A 16,107-nucleotide genomic window follows, 5' to 3' on the forward strand; every position below is an offset into this window, starting at 1 on the left:
GTTGCAGAGAATAACCTCGCAATGATAGACGCAATACGGAGTATGTCCAGCAATTTTCCTTAATAAGTCAGAATCGCAGTTCCTTATAACCAATTAACGAGGTCTTCAGCCGAATCTCCTTGCTTTTTCCCTGCTATTGATTTCATGTTCGTGTTAATCTAGCTTTCAGCGAACGTTTGAGGGAGGTCGGGTCTTATGGTGGTTTCTCACACTCTGTTGGCTCATGATATTTTGATAGACAGCCAGAAGGTTCAAATAGTCTCGTTTCTTCCCGTTTGACACCCACCAGTGACAGAGATCGGCAGTGAGTTTTGACCCGTTGTGAGGAGCCGACGTAAGTGCTAGGATGCAAGTAGACGAAGTACAAGAACTAAAATGAAAAACGACGTCATCGGCTACGCGGTCACAAGAAGCTACGGCTACGTGAAGAACAAGTTGTCAAAAAGCAGCGATTTATTATAATAGTTTATAACAGTTCCAACGCTTAACGAAAAGGGGTTTAGGGGTCGTAGTGGTTTTTTTCTTAGTTTTTAGAATGTTAGACCTGGACGAAGGGTCAACATGCGTCGAGAAGGGGGAAAAGAAATCGAAGCACAAAACTTTTTAATCCGTTATCTTAGCAAGGGGGTATACCTTAAAAAACAGAGCTTGTCGTAACATTGGAGGGGGAGGGTGAAAGGGGATAATATATTAATGCAGGACGGAGAAGAATCGGGGGTTGGAAAAGTGCAAGGCATGATACATCGTGATGTTGGCAGGGAAGGAAGCGAAATTCAGCGAGTCCAGCGTGAGAAATCCAGGCATTGGAAGGCATTAGCGTCCATTGTAAGGTTGCGTTCTGTACCCAGGCCACTACGGAGGCTGCCGTCCTCGGCATACTGTTTGGTATTGCGTCGCGAGGATGGGTATGAACCATCGCCGTACGTACTACCGCTGCCTGTGAGGTTGTTTGAGGAGGCGTCTGGGCTAGTGATGTCAGGGGAATAGCAGGCGTATGCACGATCCCGAAGACGACGGATTTCTCTCAGGCGGTTCTGCCAGGAAGAAATGTATTCGCCGCCGTGGCTACAGACAAGTGAGAAAACAGATGCGTTCAATCCAATGATTCTGACAAAAGCAGCGAGATTCTTCCCACATATGACCTTTGGGATGGCCGCGGCAGATAATTCAGGCATGCCAGGCTTGCTTAAAACCTTGACGGTGTAGAGCCTGTGGTTGAAGTCGTCGACGGTGAATTTTCCTGCTTTGTCTTCTGAGCCTATTCGGGATGCTGGCGTGATGACAATATCAACGAAGTTGAACTGTGTTGAGATGGTATTGAAGTCAAACTCGGAACCAGAGCGGTTGAAGATAATGTTCACGAAGTCATTGCCGATGTGCTGCTTCTTGTTTACGCATTGCGGGTCTGCTTCCAGGTTCGTGGGCATCATGGTAGCGATATGGTATACAATCTCAGAGACTCGATCACGCCAGGCATAGATATATTTGCCATCTCTCTCATGATGCAGGCCCTGAGGGTTAAACTTAGGGTTCTCAATGGAAACTTTGGTTCCAAGACTTGCGATGAAGAATTCATAATCGGGGCTGCCGTGGTCGTTGGCGAAAATTTCGGTCTCGTCGGTCTGGCCCTCACCAATGTACAAAACTCCGATCTTATGACCATCGACAATACTGTTCCTATCGAAGGCGCTAATTGCTCGTCGCGTAAAGTCATCATCAGGCAACGGCAGTGGCTGTAATGGGAGTGCTGTTGGGAATGCAGAGGCGGTCATCTGCAAGAGAGCATGACTCGGCAGTACCGAAGTTTGAGTCGACGGGTCGTCAGAGAGGGAATATGAGCGGGGGTTAGTGGGAATCTGATGGGGAAGGACTGGTGCAGTTCGCTGTTGGAAGATGGAGTATGTGGTCCCAGACGCTTGTCTCTTGGTGACTTGATTTAGACCCGAAGCACATGCTGTTTCGATGGTCACAATACTGGTACCAACAATCCAAGTTCTCTTCACTACTGGACCGTCAGATGGCGAAGGTGGGAAATTTTCGAATGGAATGGTGTCTCCCAAGTCCGAATATGCAACTCGCTGCATCATGTCGATGAACACCTGGCTCTGTTCTTCAATAACTTCTCTGCCCTGCTCATCATTGAAGAGCAGCCGTTTCGTGATCCAACCAACATGGTTAGGCCGGTCCTGTAACTTAAGAGATAGGAACCAAAAGACCATAACGTGGTATGTCAGGTGGTAGACATATCTGGCAGCATTTTCCCCACCATGAATGTCAACTGCCTCTGCCGGTGGGTTAGAAATAGGGTCTTTTGAGCCATTGCTAATACGCGTGGTCATGGAAGCAGACCGGCTGTTGGCAGCCTCGCTATTCTTGTATCGTTGTTCTCTCGAGGTCTGGAGGTAACGGATGCAGATACCAAATACAGTCCGGATTTCTTCATCACGGAGATTGACGTAAACTTCGGGCAAACGGGCAAGTAGAGCGAGGAATTCAAGGATATGAACCGCAATGTGGGATCGGGTGATAACCTTAGACATCTTGTCAAGAATAGCGTTTAATGACTTTGTTACCGACAAGGGGATTTCATGACAGCACACGCTCAGCGCGTGGATACATCCACGAGACGTACCCTCCCATGATCCAATTCCATACATAAACGAGCGAACGAGCTCGTCCTGCTCGCCTTTTGCAAAGTGTGCATGGAAGCTGATAAGCATTGTCAGAGCTTCTAGGAGGCAGATAGCGATATCCTTCTTTTTCACTCCTGTCCATCCAAGTGGTTCAGGGAAGCTCTCATTTTTAATCTGCTCGCACAAAACACTTCGAAGCAGCGTAATTTGAGGAATTGCGGCACGGAAAAAGTCCCGATTAGCAAGTTGGGCACTGACGTGAGCAGACACATAGCTGTAGATATCCCAGTCTTTCTCGCGCTGAAGAAGAGCAATGATGGCCTCGGCCCAGAGGTTCACTTTCAATACGATGGTGTTATTATGTTTATCGTTGTTGTTTGGCTCTTCGCTCTTTTGCTCTTCGTCTTTTTGCTCTTCGCCTTTTTGCTCCTCGGCCTTTTGTCCTCCTTCCTTGTCTTGAGCTTTAAATGCGTAAACATTGCTTCCTAGCTTGAGAACCGTCATGTCAGGTAGCTTGCTCTGGTCATCAAAGGCCCATATTGGTGCAACCCATCGCGATGGGCGTCGCGAGATAACACGATGGCCATGACCTCCTATCGGGGTTACAGAATGGTCTTTCAGAGATGATCTGCTATTAGGAGTGGATGATGTATCGTTATCTTTTGAGCGTTCTGTAGATGACTCTTCACTGGCAGTCGATTTGGTTGGTTCGGCAGTTCGCAGCATGCTCGCAGTCAAGTGGCCATTGTCTATGAAAGATGCGATGTGCACAACACCGGAGGTATCGCATCGAAGCCGGAAAAGTAGTCGGAGGGCTGAGAGACGGGAGTCAGAAGGCCGGCTTGTCGACAACGCAATGTCTATCAGTTTCTGGTATACTTTCAGGACAACTTGAGATTTGGTTTCCAGCCCCTTTAGGAAGATGCGGATGAGTCCCCATGTCGTCGCGTCACTAAGAGACGGTGCAAGCGTGTCCGAGGCCAGAACATAGTGCGGTACCGGCTTGGTCCCGGAAGGGGACATGTCGTCTGTATTTTCATCGGCATTCATGGGCTGGCTTAGGGTATCGACAATGAGGTTGAGTGTATCGTCGTCTGAGCTGGCTGTCCCGTCCACCAGAAAAGCCACCAATTCCTGAAGAAACAGGTACGAATCTTCTTCGGTGAAATCCTTAGTAAGGGCACTTACAAGACCCTCCTTGAGATATAATTCTGGAGCATTTTCACTGAAATATGCATCTCTGAAAGTTGCCAAAGCAAGTATGCGAGTTTCGGGGGCCTTTTCACGGTCCAAAATGTAATCTTGCACCAATTTCCAGGAGTAAGTGACCCAACCGTCTGAAGTGGATGGATGGCACAGCCTTTCGGCTCCCAATAGACGTATAGCTAGTTCTGCCTGAGAATGGGTAAGGTGTCTATGGGTGTCAGCCAACAAACGCCATGCTTCGAGCTTTTGATTCTTGCTCAAATTCGGCCAAAGCGATTCCAGAGAAGCTGAAATGCGGGTAAGATTAGCGATTATGTTGGAGCGTATATCATCTGCCAAGGAGGCTTTAGATGGAGGAGTAGAGGCCGCTGGGAGGGGGGCGGGAGAGAAGTTTGAAGTGGGAGAGGTAGGGGCGGTTATGTCGATGGCTCGATCCGAGCAAGCCAGCATGACATTAACAAACTCCGACCAGTCGTGTTGAAGGGCGACCTGCGAAAATTCACCCTGTAACACGTTAAGACAGACTTCTAGGATGTCTGTATCAATGCGGCCGTCTTTTCGAAGCGAAGCTTGGTGCAGAGAGGCGATGAGAGGCTCAAAGTCAATCGTAGGCATCCCATCTTGACCATATGCAACTAGTAAATCACGGAAAATGTCAACAGCGCCGCGTGTGACGTTCAGGTTCCTGTCAGGCCGTTCGGTAGTCTCCATGAGAAACGTGTGAAGATTCTGTATCATATCTGACTGTTTGCTAGACTTGGCAAGACTTCGGACCGCTCTTGACGTTGGGCCTGCTAACGACTTGACCGAAGCGTGAATGCTGCACAAGACTTCGAGTAACGGAATGAAGCTTTCATCAGGGACACCACAAGTGGCGATGATGGCATCGAAGACAACCAGGGAATTTTTGATATCCACGGCAGCACTAGTCTTTCTGCAAACAGTGAATATCTGGTCGAGAACGAGTTCGATAACCTCCGGCCCAGGGGGGTGGCGTTGTAGAGTCACGACATCGACGATATGTTGAAACAACTCGCCCAAGATGGCCTCATCGAAAGTAGCACCGCTGGGTCTCTGTCCTCTGGACCGCTTAATCCTCGATCGTATAGCAGCGGTTTGTTCGTAAAGTGGTACAATCCATGCAGCAATTATTTGTAGAATGGGCTCATCGGTGAAATCAAACTTCCTCCCGTAATCTGAGAGGGAGATAAGCGCCTTTACTCGACGAGCAATGACATCCGGATGCGAGGGCTGAGAGATAGAGCGAAAGAGGGACTTGCGGCCGGCTAGTGACAGATCCTGGCGGGCAGAGACATTTTCCAGCAGAATACCGCCTGAGGTACGTGCTTCCGACGAACTCGGGTGATCGAGGAGATAGGCAGCCTGCTCCCAGAGGGTGATAACCTGGTCACCACTGAACCCGTGTAGATAGCGTACCGCCTTCTCGGCCTCGTCGGCAGCACTCTGGAGAGGTTGGTCCGCCGCCAGATTATGAAGGATCGTATCGAAACTCGGCGTGTTTGATGCATCAGACGCACCCGCAGCCACGCTGCCTCGATGAAGGGCCTCGAATCCAAACGTTACTCGGCTGCCTCGCCTGCCTTCCATCTCGGGTGACAACGCGCCTCCTGCGTTCTGCGCATGTAAAACCGGTGACTGCGACTTGGGACGGCCTACCGCGAGAGTCTTGAAGACGTCGGCGAAGGATGAGGTAGACGGTTTGTTTTGTGGCGCTTGGGGGACATCGTCGGAAGACATCCGCCCTGACGGGCGAATGAGTCAAGGTCCTGATAGCCAGGACAGTGACAGGATGGCTTGTTCACTGCTGCGCTTAGTCGTAGGCTTAGTCGTAGAGCGTCGCTTGTATCCCCTTTCTTCCCTTCTATCCCGTCTCTTGTTGGTATTGATATTGTGAATTTTGGTTTTGTCCAGCTCGTTGGCTGAGGATAAAAGGCCAGGTCTCCTATATCCGCGCCAACATTGTAAGGTCTTTGGGCATTAGGCTGTTATATACTTGTATCGGACAGGGGAGCAGGATCAATCTGCAGCTGGCGATGATGTCTTCTAGCACTGTGACCTGGTCAGCAGCTTATTAACAAGAGAGTGGTCATGCCTATCAAAATGGCGTTTGAACTACCAAAGTCCACGCCAAGCGCGCTACTTGATAGCAAGACAAAGATAGCCCAAAGGAAGGGAATTGCGGGGTGGTTTAGTTTTGCTCACCTATTCAAACAAGCAGCTTTATAGGGGCTATCAAAGCAGCAAAACAGTCACCATCAAAGCTAAGAATAGAGGAAGCAGGTAAAAAATATATATCAGGCCATAAGCAGAGAAAAAAAGCAAGAAGTCGACGAAAGAAAAGAAAAAAAGAGTTGAAACTTCGACGGCCCTTTTTTTTTCGTGGCGAATCCGGGGGAGGTCGGATCTTTATTATTCCGACTGACTGACTAATAAATGACTAAGCTATGACATAAGCATATAGGCCATGACATAATCATCTCCCCTCTTGATGTTTTTTTTTTTTCTTTTTTGTTTTGATCGAAAAGAAGACGACGAAAAGGAGGATATCAAGATCTCTACGTCCCGGCTTTGAACTACACATTTTTTCTCTCCAGTCTACAGCCACATAGCAAGGGGCGTCAGGCTGTCTGGTCAGCTGGAAAGTACTCGCGCTCATCTTCCTCAGACGAGAGTACCCTGTCGCTTTTCCCTTGTTCCGTTATCTTTTATAGATCAGATCTACCCCCGCCATGGCTAGCAATCTAGCTCCAATTGCGCAGCTTCTGGAGGCCAGTTTGGATCCTCGACAGCACAAACAGGGTAGGTTAGCTCGCTGATTAGTCCTAGGTATTATAAGGATGAAGAAGCTGATGTGTGGTTGCATTCTCTAGCCGAGGCTGCCTTGAAGCAAGAGGAAGCTAAGCCAGGGTTTTCCCTCCAACTTCTGCATATCACAGCATCTGAGACGTTTGCATACAACACCCGTCTTGCCAGTGCACTTTGCTTCAAGAACTTTATAAAGAGGAACTGGACCGACGAGGAGGGCCAGTACAAGCTACCGGAGAGCGATGTCGTTACCATCAAGCAGGAGCTGATAAGCTTGATGATATCTGTGCCCACAGGCATACAATCTCAGCTCGGAGAGGCAGTCAGTGTCATTGCAGACAGTGACTTCTGGGAGAGATGGGACACATTGGTCGATGTTTGTCTTCCCTTTCTATATGGTATGCATATGGAAGCCTTGATAGCTAATTAATATCTCGCCTCAGGACCTTGTATCCCGACTGTCACCGGAGAATATCAAGACCAACATCGGTGTCTTGCAAGTAGCCCATTCCATCTTCAAGAGATGGCGGCCCCTCTTCCGTTCCGATGACCTCTATAGAGAGATCAACCATGTCCTTGGGAAATTCGGACTTCCATACTTGGCTTTGTTCGAGGTAAGAGTTACTTTAAAAATTTAAACTGTCATTGCCATTGTACTAATGCATCGTAGTCTCTTGATGCATACATCGAGAAGAATAAGGACAACAAGGAGAACCTCACCCTCGGGTTTACCCAGCTCAACCTCATGGTCAAGCTGTTCTATGACCTTTCGTCCCACGACTTGCCCCCCATGTTCGAAGAGAATCTAGGAGCAATCGCGACGCTGTTCCTGAAATACCTAATGTACGACAACAAGCTATTACACACAGATGACGATTCGGAGTCTGGTGTACTGGAATTCGTCAAAGCAGGAACCTTTGAAGCTCTCACCCTCTATGTTCAAAAGTACCTCGATGTTTTCGGCTCGCTTGTTGAACAGTTCATTGGCAGTTCATGGAATCTGCTTACCACAATTGGCCAGGAGACAAAGTATGATATCTTGGTTAGCAAAGCGCTGCAGTTTTTGACATCTATTGCAAAGATTTCGGAGCACGCGGCGGCGTTCCAGAACGAAGGAACCCTAGGTCAGGTCACCGAGAAGGTCATCCTACCTAACATCACCCTTCGAGAGTCTGATGTGGAAATGTTCGAGGATGAACCCATCGAATTTATCCGAAGAGATCTTGAGGGCTCTGACAGTGATACAAGACGACGAGCTGCCACCGATTTCCTCCGACAGCTTCTCCAAAACTTCGAGGATTTAGTCACTACAGTGGTACTAAGATATGTCGAGCACTACTTGGCTGATTATGCCAAGTCTCCATCTGACAATTGGAAGTCAAAGGATACTGCAGTTTACCTGTATTCCTCCATTGCCGCTAAAGGCGTTGCAACCGCAAGCCACGGCGTCACCACTATCAACTCCCATGTCAACATCACCGAGTTTTTCCAAAAGAATATCGCTTCCGATCTTGTCGCCGAGACTGGTGTGCAGCCAATCTTGAAGGTGGATGCCATTAAGTACCTCTACTCATTTAGAAGCATCATCACCAAGGACCAGTGGCGGGAGATTATGCCTCTATTAGTGAAACATCTCGCATCTTCAGACTACGTGGTCTACACCTATGCCGCAATTGCTGTTGAAAGAGTCTTTGTCCTTACCGATGCTTCTGGTGCTCAAATCGTTCCAGCAAGTGATATTACCCCCCTGGCCGGACAGCTTCTCGAGCATCTCTTCCAACTAGTTCAGAAAGAGTCATCTGCACCCAAAGTTCAGGAGAATGAGTTTATCATGAAGTGCATCATGCGAGTTCTTGTGGTAATCAAGGATGCTGCTGTTCCCCAGACAGAGTCCATTCTCAACCATCTCATCCGGATTACTGAGATTATCAGTTCCAACCCAAGCAACCCACGTTTTTACTACTACCACTTTGAAGCTCTGGGCGCACTCATAAGGTATGATATAATGCCTCCTAATCAATTGCACGGTAAATTGCTCACCTTTTTATTAGGTTCACTGGGCCTTCCCAACCAGATAAGCTTGGTCAGGCCTTGTATACTCCGTTCTTTACTCTCTTGAGGAATGATGTGTCAGGAAAGTTACCCCTATTCTTTACCCATGTGCTTCTGATAATAACATCCTGCAGAATTTATGCCATATGTGTTCCAGCTGTTAGCTGCGTTACTTGAAGTAGACCCCACTGGCTCATTCCCAGACTACTTCAAGGACATGATTGCCCCCATTCTTGCGCCAGTTATGTGGGAACAGAAAGGAAATGTTCCTGCACTAGTTCGCCTGCTGCAAGCTATCGTTCGACGTGGGGCGGATTTATTGAGCAAAAACAACCAAATCGAGCCCATATTAGGGATCTTCCAAAAGCTAGTTTCTTCCAAAATTAACGAAAGCTACGGCTTTGATCTTTTGGAGACTGTGATTTCGACATTCCCCTCGTAAGTTCCGTCCATATATGGCCCTTGAAATCCTGTTTCAACATCTGACTTATATATTATTCTAGGGCGATGCTACAAAGCTACTTCCCTACAATCCTTCAGATCATCCTTACCCGACTTCAGAACTCGAAGACTGAAAATTTCTCACTCCGTTTTGTTCGATTCTACCACTTCCTCTCAGCTCACCTAGAGAATGGGTACGGAGCAGATTTCTTCATTCAATGCACTGAAAATATTCAAAACGGGTTTGCTTCTCCCCACCTTTCATCATTAGTGACTACGTAAATTCCTAACATTTTTCTAGTGTCTTCACCCCCATTTACCTTAGCATAATCCTTCCGGAATCGAGGAAGCTTGCCCGCCCTCTTGATCGCAAAATTGCAATTATTTCATTTGCCAAAACTCTTGCACACTCTGAAGCTTTCGCCTCTCGGTACAAGAAGGGATGGGGTTTCACATGCGAGGCCCTACTATATCTTCTCGACCAACCGATCCTGCCTACCACTGGCGACGACATTGTAACCGAGCATGATGTTGAAGACATGGCATTTGGAGTTGGATTCACCCAGCTAACAACCATTAAGATGCCACCTAGAGACCCTTGGCCAGAGACTGGCCCGCAAGTCGGCCAGTGGGTTGCTACTTACCTGAAGGAGCAGAACAGCAAGAATAATGGAAAGATTCAGAACTTCGCTCAAGAGAGGTTAGATCCTCAGATCTTACCCGGTTTGGCCAAACTTCTCGCATAGATTAGGGATCTTTCATGATTCGAATTTTAGACGGCCGAAATACCAGAGTTTAATAAGGACGAATGTTTATTCCCTTATATGTTCACAGATGATGATGCCGATGATGGTGACGACGATGTAGAAGAATCCAGGTAGTTCAAAATACAAACTCATATCCAGACAGAGCCCAAGTTAATAGTACATCTAATCCCCAAGATATATAACAACTGGCTGAGCAATCGCTATGAAACCAAATTATTTCTCCTCTTCGCTAACCTTTTCATTGATTTTACCTGCTTCCTCAACTTCCTCTATACCATCTGCTTCACCCTCACGAATCTCTCCCTCTCCCTCCAATCCAGCTTCTGCCCTTTTCTTCCTCTTCTCCTCCTCCAAAGCCCGATACTTCCTTTTGCTTTTCTTCATCTTACTCGCCTTCCTTTTCTTCTTCACGTTATTCACTATAGCCGCTCGACTCTGTTCTCCTTTCTCAAGCAATTCTATCTTCTCAGCGAGTATCCTCTTGGCAATTTTCCGGTTCTGTGATTGGGAACGTGTTGCTTGACATTTCACAACCGTGTTTGTTGGTATGTGAATGAGTTGTACGGCCGAACTTGTTTTGTTCTGGGATATAGTAAGTAAATATTTTTACCATATATTTCAATCATTAGTTGTGTATTTTTTTTTATTGCAGCGCCATTTTGCGAGTCATATATGCACCTGGTCATCCAAGTTTGTGAAACAGCTAGTTTGTGAAGCACAACTAACGATCAAGGAGTGAGTGATTGACTGACAATTTTTTGGCCCCCTGGGCCTGATCCTTTGAGGTAGGTTCCAGTTATTTCAGATTCGTCTATTGTTGGGCGTGGAGGCATCTGCTTCGCTAATGATAGGGGCGAGGCCTGGAAGAAACGCACATGACCAGCATATTGGATTAATTGCCATTGAGTCGTTCGCTTAGATATATGTCGGAATGGGGCTTGTGGGTATATTTTGAACATGATGCCGACTATCAACCGCGGCGATGGTTGTTGACATGGATGGTTTACTTTCGTCGAGTCCGAAACGGCATTCGTTCCCTGGAATACCAAGATATGAATTTGTGACTATATAATTCCTATTGGTTAACTAGTTAATTAAGCCCAACGTCCTTCCAGACTGCATTAACTTTCCCATTAACGAATTTTTATTGGCCAATTTTATGCCTCCAACAACGTGACAAAGATAAACTGAGCAGAGACGATAGCTTACATCATCAACCCCTTTCTACAGCCCCCTATAAGTATTCGTTCATAGAGCAGAGAAGCATTAATGTAGTACAGAGCCCTCACCTATTTCTGGAGTAGCTATAGCCTAGCAGATAAAGTAGAGCATATAGTTGGCTTGCACGGTTTGATCTTCTGGATAGTATCTAGATGAAGAAAACACTCAAGCTCCAACAGGGTGTATTGGTTTGATATAATGTATTCAGGATGACCATCGCTTTTTGAGGGGCTAGAAGATATGTTGTATAGTGTTAGGCAAAGTAAAGTCAAAAGATAATAGTATGGCAGGCAGCACCACGCGGCAGGCGATATGTTGTTCGTTGTTGTTGGCTTCGGCTTAGATTAAAATGATGGAAGTTAGGTCTGCTGACTTAGCAAGGACCTTGTCGCAACCTTTTTTATCTCTAAAAGTTCTCGCGATAACAACAATCACAGCAAATGCGCAATTTAACGCAATTAAGTCCTTCATTTCTATTCTGTGCAACAGAGTCTGGACTGCCTACATCAAAACAGATTTTTCGAACCAAAAAGCTGTCCCAAGAACGCGGCGCTTGTCAAGTCAACCGAGTCCACCATGTCACAAGGAACGGCATCTCCAGGGGTTTTCATGTCTTTTTTCCGGTGGCTCCGATTAAAGAACTACCAGTATGAAGTGACCTTCTCGCTTTACATGTTGACTCCTATCGAGAAAGTAGTTTTCAGTAAGTATAGCCTGACCTTGTATACCTTGATCTTCTTTCGGTGCTTCCCTCCTTGGATTATCGCACGATTTGGCTAATAATTCACTGTCCAGATACCATCCTTATCCTTTTCATTTCCATGCTCATCACTGCCGCCTACATATATCTGCCTGACCATGTCCTTTCTCTATACCGGCATATCAACTATTACTGGGCTGGACAGCCGGTCGCTGACCAGATTGCGCTACATGCTGCTAACATGAAACTCTCTACCGCTACTGCAACTGCCGCCGCCACGACAGCTGAGGCGTTGAAAGAATTATGAGTGATACTGGATTTAGCGACTTATATGAGCCCATGGATTACTTCTGCATGTTTACGTTATACCTTTTAATTGCACTTCCATGTGCTTAATTTTCCTTTCGGACCTCCCTTCCAAGCTATACTCCTTTTGATGGTATTGAGCTTCTCGACGACAGCTGTTTGTTGTGAATTACTGCTAGCGGATATCGGCGCTTTTTGAGCGAATATGTGGTATAATGCCGTGTTTCTTGTATGTATAGTATTTACTGATTGCTGTATGGCACCCCTTTTCCAGCTACATCCCCCAGGCTCCTGAATTTGTTCTATCCCAAGTTCACAAATATAACTTGGTGCATCGTGTTTGAGATGAGATTATGCATGTAAATTGTGTTTCGCGCAAGTCTTATGCCGTCGACATGAGTCGTTTAAACCCGAGCTTGATATAGCTCCTTCACCCAGTGTAACTCCACAAAACCATCCAAACGCCCGCAAATGTACAATAGGTTGTATGATACAATGTATAAATAACACTTCTCCATACATGGATGCACACGCACCATTATTCGGTTGTCGAATTCGAAGTTGCAGCAATATTTTCGAATTCCTTTTGGATTCTCTGCTTTTCAAGCAATCGCTTTGCTCTCTGCTCATTCATCCGGGCTAGTTCCTTGTCTATCTCGCCCTTGTCGGCAGGTATTTTATGGGAGTGTGCCGTAGTCGGCCAGAAGTCGGGGACACTGAAGCGTTCCTCCAGGTTCGTGCCAAAGTAGTACATCCATCCTATGGGGAACCCAATATAGAGGCCGAACTAGAACAAATACCCCATTAGTCTAAAGTATGATAATATATTCCGCCAGAACAGTTGAATATGATCCAACATGGCACATCGGATGTGCTCTATCGCTTACCTTGAAAACCTCCAGGTTCCCGCCCTGTAGCCTGCGCAGAATGCTGCTGAACATGTTGCCGGGTTCTTAGTTGAGAATAAGCGTGGAAATGTGGAAGCCAGGAATGTTAACCTGACAATTGTGGTCTGAGATGCTGGTAGGATTGCGAAATGCGACCATGCCAGCAGCTTTCTGCCTCTTCTCTGCTTTCCTCGACTCTTCTTTTCTCGTTCCCATATAGCCAATCAAGTGCTTCCATTTTAAATATGAAGCTTAGTCATAGAGTCTTGGTAAATTATTATTCCTGAATACTGCTTACTAATCACAATCTCTAAAGACATGGATGCTTAGGTAATCTTAATCTGGCCAAAATAAGGTTTGTTGACTTCCAACGAAGCGATGAAGAACTCCGTGAAGGTAAACGGGGCGAACGGTACCTTGACTAACTACCTCTAGTGGAGCGTTGGGAGCGGCCAAAAGTCCAAGAGACACAAGGCTACCAGGGCCAGTGAGTAAATGTAGGCGTCTATAAGAGTCGAAGCTGCTGCCAGCTCAATTGCATGCTCTCTCTCTCCGATGCTACTTAGTACCTCCATACTCAAGCAATAACCTTAGCTATGTCTCCGCCATCAACAGGCATGCCGTTGTCAATCACCATGGCAGACCAAGAAAAGAAGAGGGTTGCAGCGCCAGATGCTGAAGACTTTGTCCAAAGAGTGCTCGAGAAGAACGGTGTACCGTCAGCAAACGCCTCTATTGTTGCCAAATGCCTTGTGGAAGCAGACCTCCGCGGCGTTGATACCCATGGCATAAATCGCATCCCATCGTACATGGAACGCATTCGTCAGGGCGTCCTAGACCCCAAAGCATCTCCTTCCCTGACTCAGATTACTCCCGTCGTCGCCCGTGTTGATGGAAACAATGCATTCGGCTTCATATCTGCCACCATGGCCATGGACCGCGCTATCGAGATGGCCAAGGAGTTCGGCATTGGCATGGTTTCAGTGCATAATTCGAACCATTTTGGTATGTCAGCTTCTTTCGTCAGACAAGCCGTTGATGCAAACATGATGAGCCTTGTTTTCACCAATTCCTCGCCCGCTTTACCGGTTTGGGGAGGAAAGGAGAAGCTTATGGGCACATCTCCAATCGCGTGTGGAGCACCATCTGGCCCCAACTCACCTCCTTTCATCCTAGACATGGCACAGTCTGTTGCTGCTAGGGGGAAGATATACAAGGCTCACCGTAGGGGGGAGACTATACCTGAAGGCTGGGCTTTGGACGCAAACGGTTCTCATACTACCGATCCCGCCGCGGCTCTTCGAGGAGTCATGTTGCCCGTAGGTGGTCCCAAGGGCTCTGCTCTCTCTATCATGATGGACGTCTTCTCTGGCGTGCTTTCTGGCTCTTCATTCGCCGGACATGTCACCGGCCCGTATGACCCGTCAAAACCGGCTGGGGTGGGACACTTCATAATGGCTCTGAAACCTGACTTGTTTTTGAGCTTGGATGAGTTCAAGGATAGAATGGACTATCTCTATAAGCGGGTTGTTACCTGCGAGAAGATGCAGGGGGTGGACAGGATCTACTATCCTGGTGAGATTGAAATCATAACTTCTCAAGAAAGAGCGAAAGACGGCATCCCGTATGTCCAAGCAGAGATCGACGCTCTCAATAAAGAGGCAGACCTTGTAGGTACCGGCCATATCGTTATTAAAAAGTAATTGGTACATGATACTTGGTTCCTTTGCCCAATATATATATCTATGTGTATATTTATATCTCTAATGCATCATTCCGGCAGCGCTATCATTCCACATGGGATGTTTTGCTATGTCGTTTTGCTGGGTTCTTGGATTGCTGTCGTATACTTTCCCAACGTTTCCAGCCACCCTCGGCCAGGTCTTCCCGGGGAAGAAGGTCCCGAATTCTAAAGTATCTGACGGGCTGCAGATCCAAAGCCCACCCTAGCCAGCCGCTTTCCCGCAAGAAGCTTCCAATTCCAAACCAAGCCAATCCATAAGCGACTCCGATAGCAGCTCCAGCTATCACTTGTTGCGGAGTATGGTAGTTTAAATATACACGGCTCAGAGCAACGGCTAGAGCCCCCACACAGGCTAGTGAGGATAGACCGACACGTTCGAGCATACTAAGGTAACCGGACCGAATCGATGCAGAGGGAGTGTGGCGGACAAGCAGGAAAAGGGTGAAGAAAACAGCGAAATATCCCATAAATTGAGAATGAGATGATGGCATGCCATATCCCTTTCCATTCATCTCTAGCTTCAGTTAGTATAGCGGTGGTATTAACATTAACCGTATGTGGGTTGGGGGGGATGATAATACGGTTAGGTCTTTCTTGTTTAATCAATCTCTTCAATCCGAAATTTAGGACTTCGCAAGAAAGCTGCCCAGCAAGCATGAAGATGATTTCCACTTCGCGTGTAGCCCAGCATAGCGAGACATAGGATATTATTAGGGCCTGTGGGACAAGAGCAAGAAAGGCGCAGATATACGAGATAGGGTCTTCGGGGTTCTATCCTTGGGAATTAGTATACAGTGCAAGTCTTGATGCTTCCAGGAACAGATAATAGTCCTACTTACATAGTTGACATGAGTTAGTGACAGAGATGCCACAGGGACATAATCTTTAACCATCCTTAGGCCAAGATACTCCCTAAGTAACCATAGAGATAGACGGAGGAGACAACAGGCTTTAAAACCCAGACAGAAACAATATGCTAACTAGATAACAAGTTAACAACCTAAATATTTCATAGTGAAGGAATAAAGTGTGTCCCCAGCTACCTGAACAACAGACAGATAGACCGCTGGCTTCTTCACCTGGAATGCACTCCTTTGGTAGGTTGTAGCAAGCAAGTGAAGCAGGCGGAGTGAAAGAGGATGCCGCGGCTTAACTAACAAAGTTCAGGGTTTTTGGCTTCTGCTTATCGATAAGCACAGGACAAGGCGGTCCTCGGTGAGCCAAAATAGTTTAGCAGTCATCCAGCAACCCAAAGTATTAGACAGTCAAGCAGATACTCAGACACAGCAGCGAAGAAGTGCCTTTCAGTTCAATCACTCCCTTC

The 16,107-nt window shown here is 47.0% G+C and overlaps 7 protein-coding genes across 7 annotated transcripts; 3 read left to right on the forward strand and 4 right to left on the reverse strand.

Moving 5' to 3' along the window:
* Positions 1 to 773: 773 nt before the first annotated feature.
* Positions 774 to 5,597, reverse strand: ARB_07571 (uncharacterized protein; the record flags this gene model as incomplete). The annotated part of the gene is made up of 1 exon (XM_003014220.1): positions 774 to 5,597. The coding sequence occupies one exon, from the start codon at positions 5,595 to 5,597 to the stop codon at positions 774 to 776; it is 4,824 nt and encodes a 1,607-aa protein (XP_003014266.1).
* Positions 5,598 to 6,589: 992 nt separating this feature from the next.
* On the forward strand, positions 6,590 to 9,904 carry ARB_07572 (uncharacterized protein; the record flags this gene model as incomplete). Its single annotated transcript, XM_003014221.1, has 7 exons — positions 6,590 to 6,659; positions 6,731 to 7,041; positions 7,088 to 7,279; positions 7,336 to 8,692; positions 8,852 to 9,155; positions 9,221 to 9,436; positions 9,460 to 9,904. 7 exons carry the CDS (start codon positions 6,590 to 6,592, stop codon positions 9,902 to 9,904), a joined length of 2,895 nt encoding a protein of 964 aa, XP_003014267.1.
* A 234-nt stretch (positions 9,905 to 10,138) lies between these two features.
* On the reverse strand, positions 10,139 to 10,309 carry ARB_07573 (uncharacterized protein; the record flags this gene model as incomplete). Its single annotated transcript, XM_003014222.1, has 1 exon — positions 10,139 to 10,309. The coding sequence occupies one exon, from the start codon at positions 10,307 to 10,309 to the stop codon at positions 10,139 to 10,141; it is 171 nt and encodes a 56-aa protein (XP_003014268.1).
* A 1,413-nt stretch (positions 10,310 to 11,722) lies between these two features.
* On the forward strand, positions 11,723 to 12,153 carry ARB_07574 (uncharacterized protein; the record flags this gene model as incomplete). Its single annotated transcript, XM_003014223.1, has 2 exons — positions 11,723 to 11,849; positions 11,942 to 12,153. The coding sequence occupies 2 exons, from the start codon at positions 11,723 to 11,725 to the stop codon at positions 12,151 to 12,153; spliced, it is 339 nt and encodes a 112-aa protein (XP_003014269.1).
* Positions 12,154 to 12,690: 537 nt separating this feature from the next.
* ARB_07575 (uncharacterized protein) lies at positions 12,691 to 13,093 on the reverse strand (the record flags this gene model as incomplete). The annotated part of the gene is made up of 2 exons (XM_003014224.1): positions 12,691 to 12,939; positions 13,040 to 13,093. 2 exons carry the CDS (start codon positions 13,091 to 13,093, stop codon positions 12,691 to 12,693), a joined length of 303 nt encoding a protein of 100 aa, XP_003014270.1.
* A 581-nt stretch (positions 13,094 to 13,674) lies between these two features.
* ARB_07576 (uncharacterized protein) lies at positions 13,675 to 14,742 on the forward strand (the record flags this gene model as incomplete). Its single annotated transcript, XM_003014225.1, has 1 exon — positions 13,675 to 14,742. One exon carries the CDS (start codon positions 13,675 to 13,677, stop codon positions 14,740 to 14,742), a length of 1,068 nt encoding a protein of 355 aa, XP_003014271.1.
* An 85-nt stretch (positions 14,743 to 14,827) lies between these two features.
* ARB_07577 (uncharacterized protein) lies at positions 14,828 to 15,295 on the reverse strand (the record flags this gene model as incomplete). The annotated part of the gene is made up of 1 exon (XM_003014226.1): positions 14,828 to 15,295. One exon carries the CDS (start codon positions 15,293 to 15,295, stop codon positions 14,828 to 14,830), a length of 468 nt encoding a protein of 155 aa, XP_003014272.1.
* Positions 15,296 to 16,107: the final 812 nt, after the last annotated feature.

The sequence above is a fragment of the Trichophyton benhamiae genome (genome assembly GCF_000151125.1).
Source record: "Trichophyton benhamiae CBS 112371 chromosome Unknown Abenha-F-W-01a06.fp72, whole genome shotgun sequence".
NCBI classification, from domain to species: Eukaryota; Fungi; Ascomycota; class Eurotiomycetes; order Onygenales; family Arthrodermataceae; genus Trichophyton; species Trichophyton benhamiae.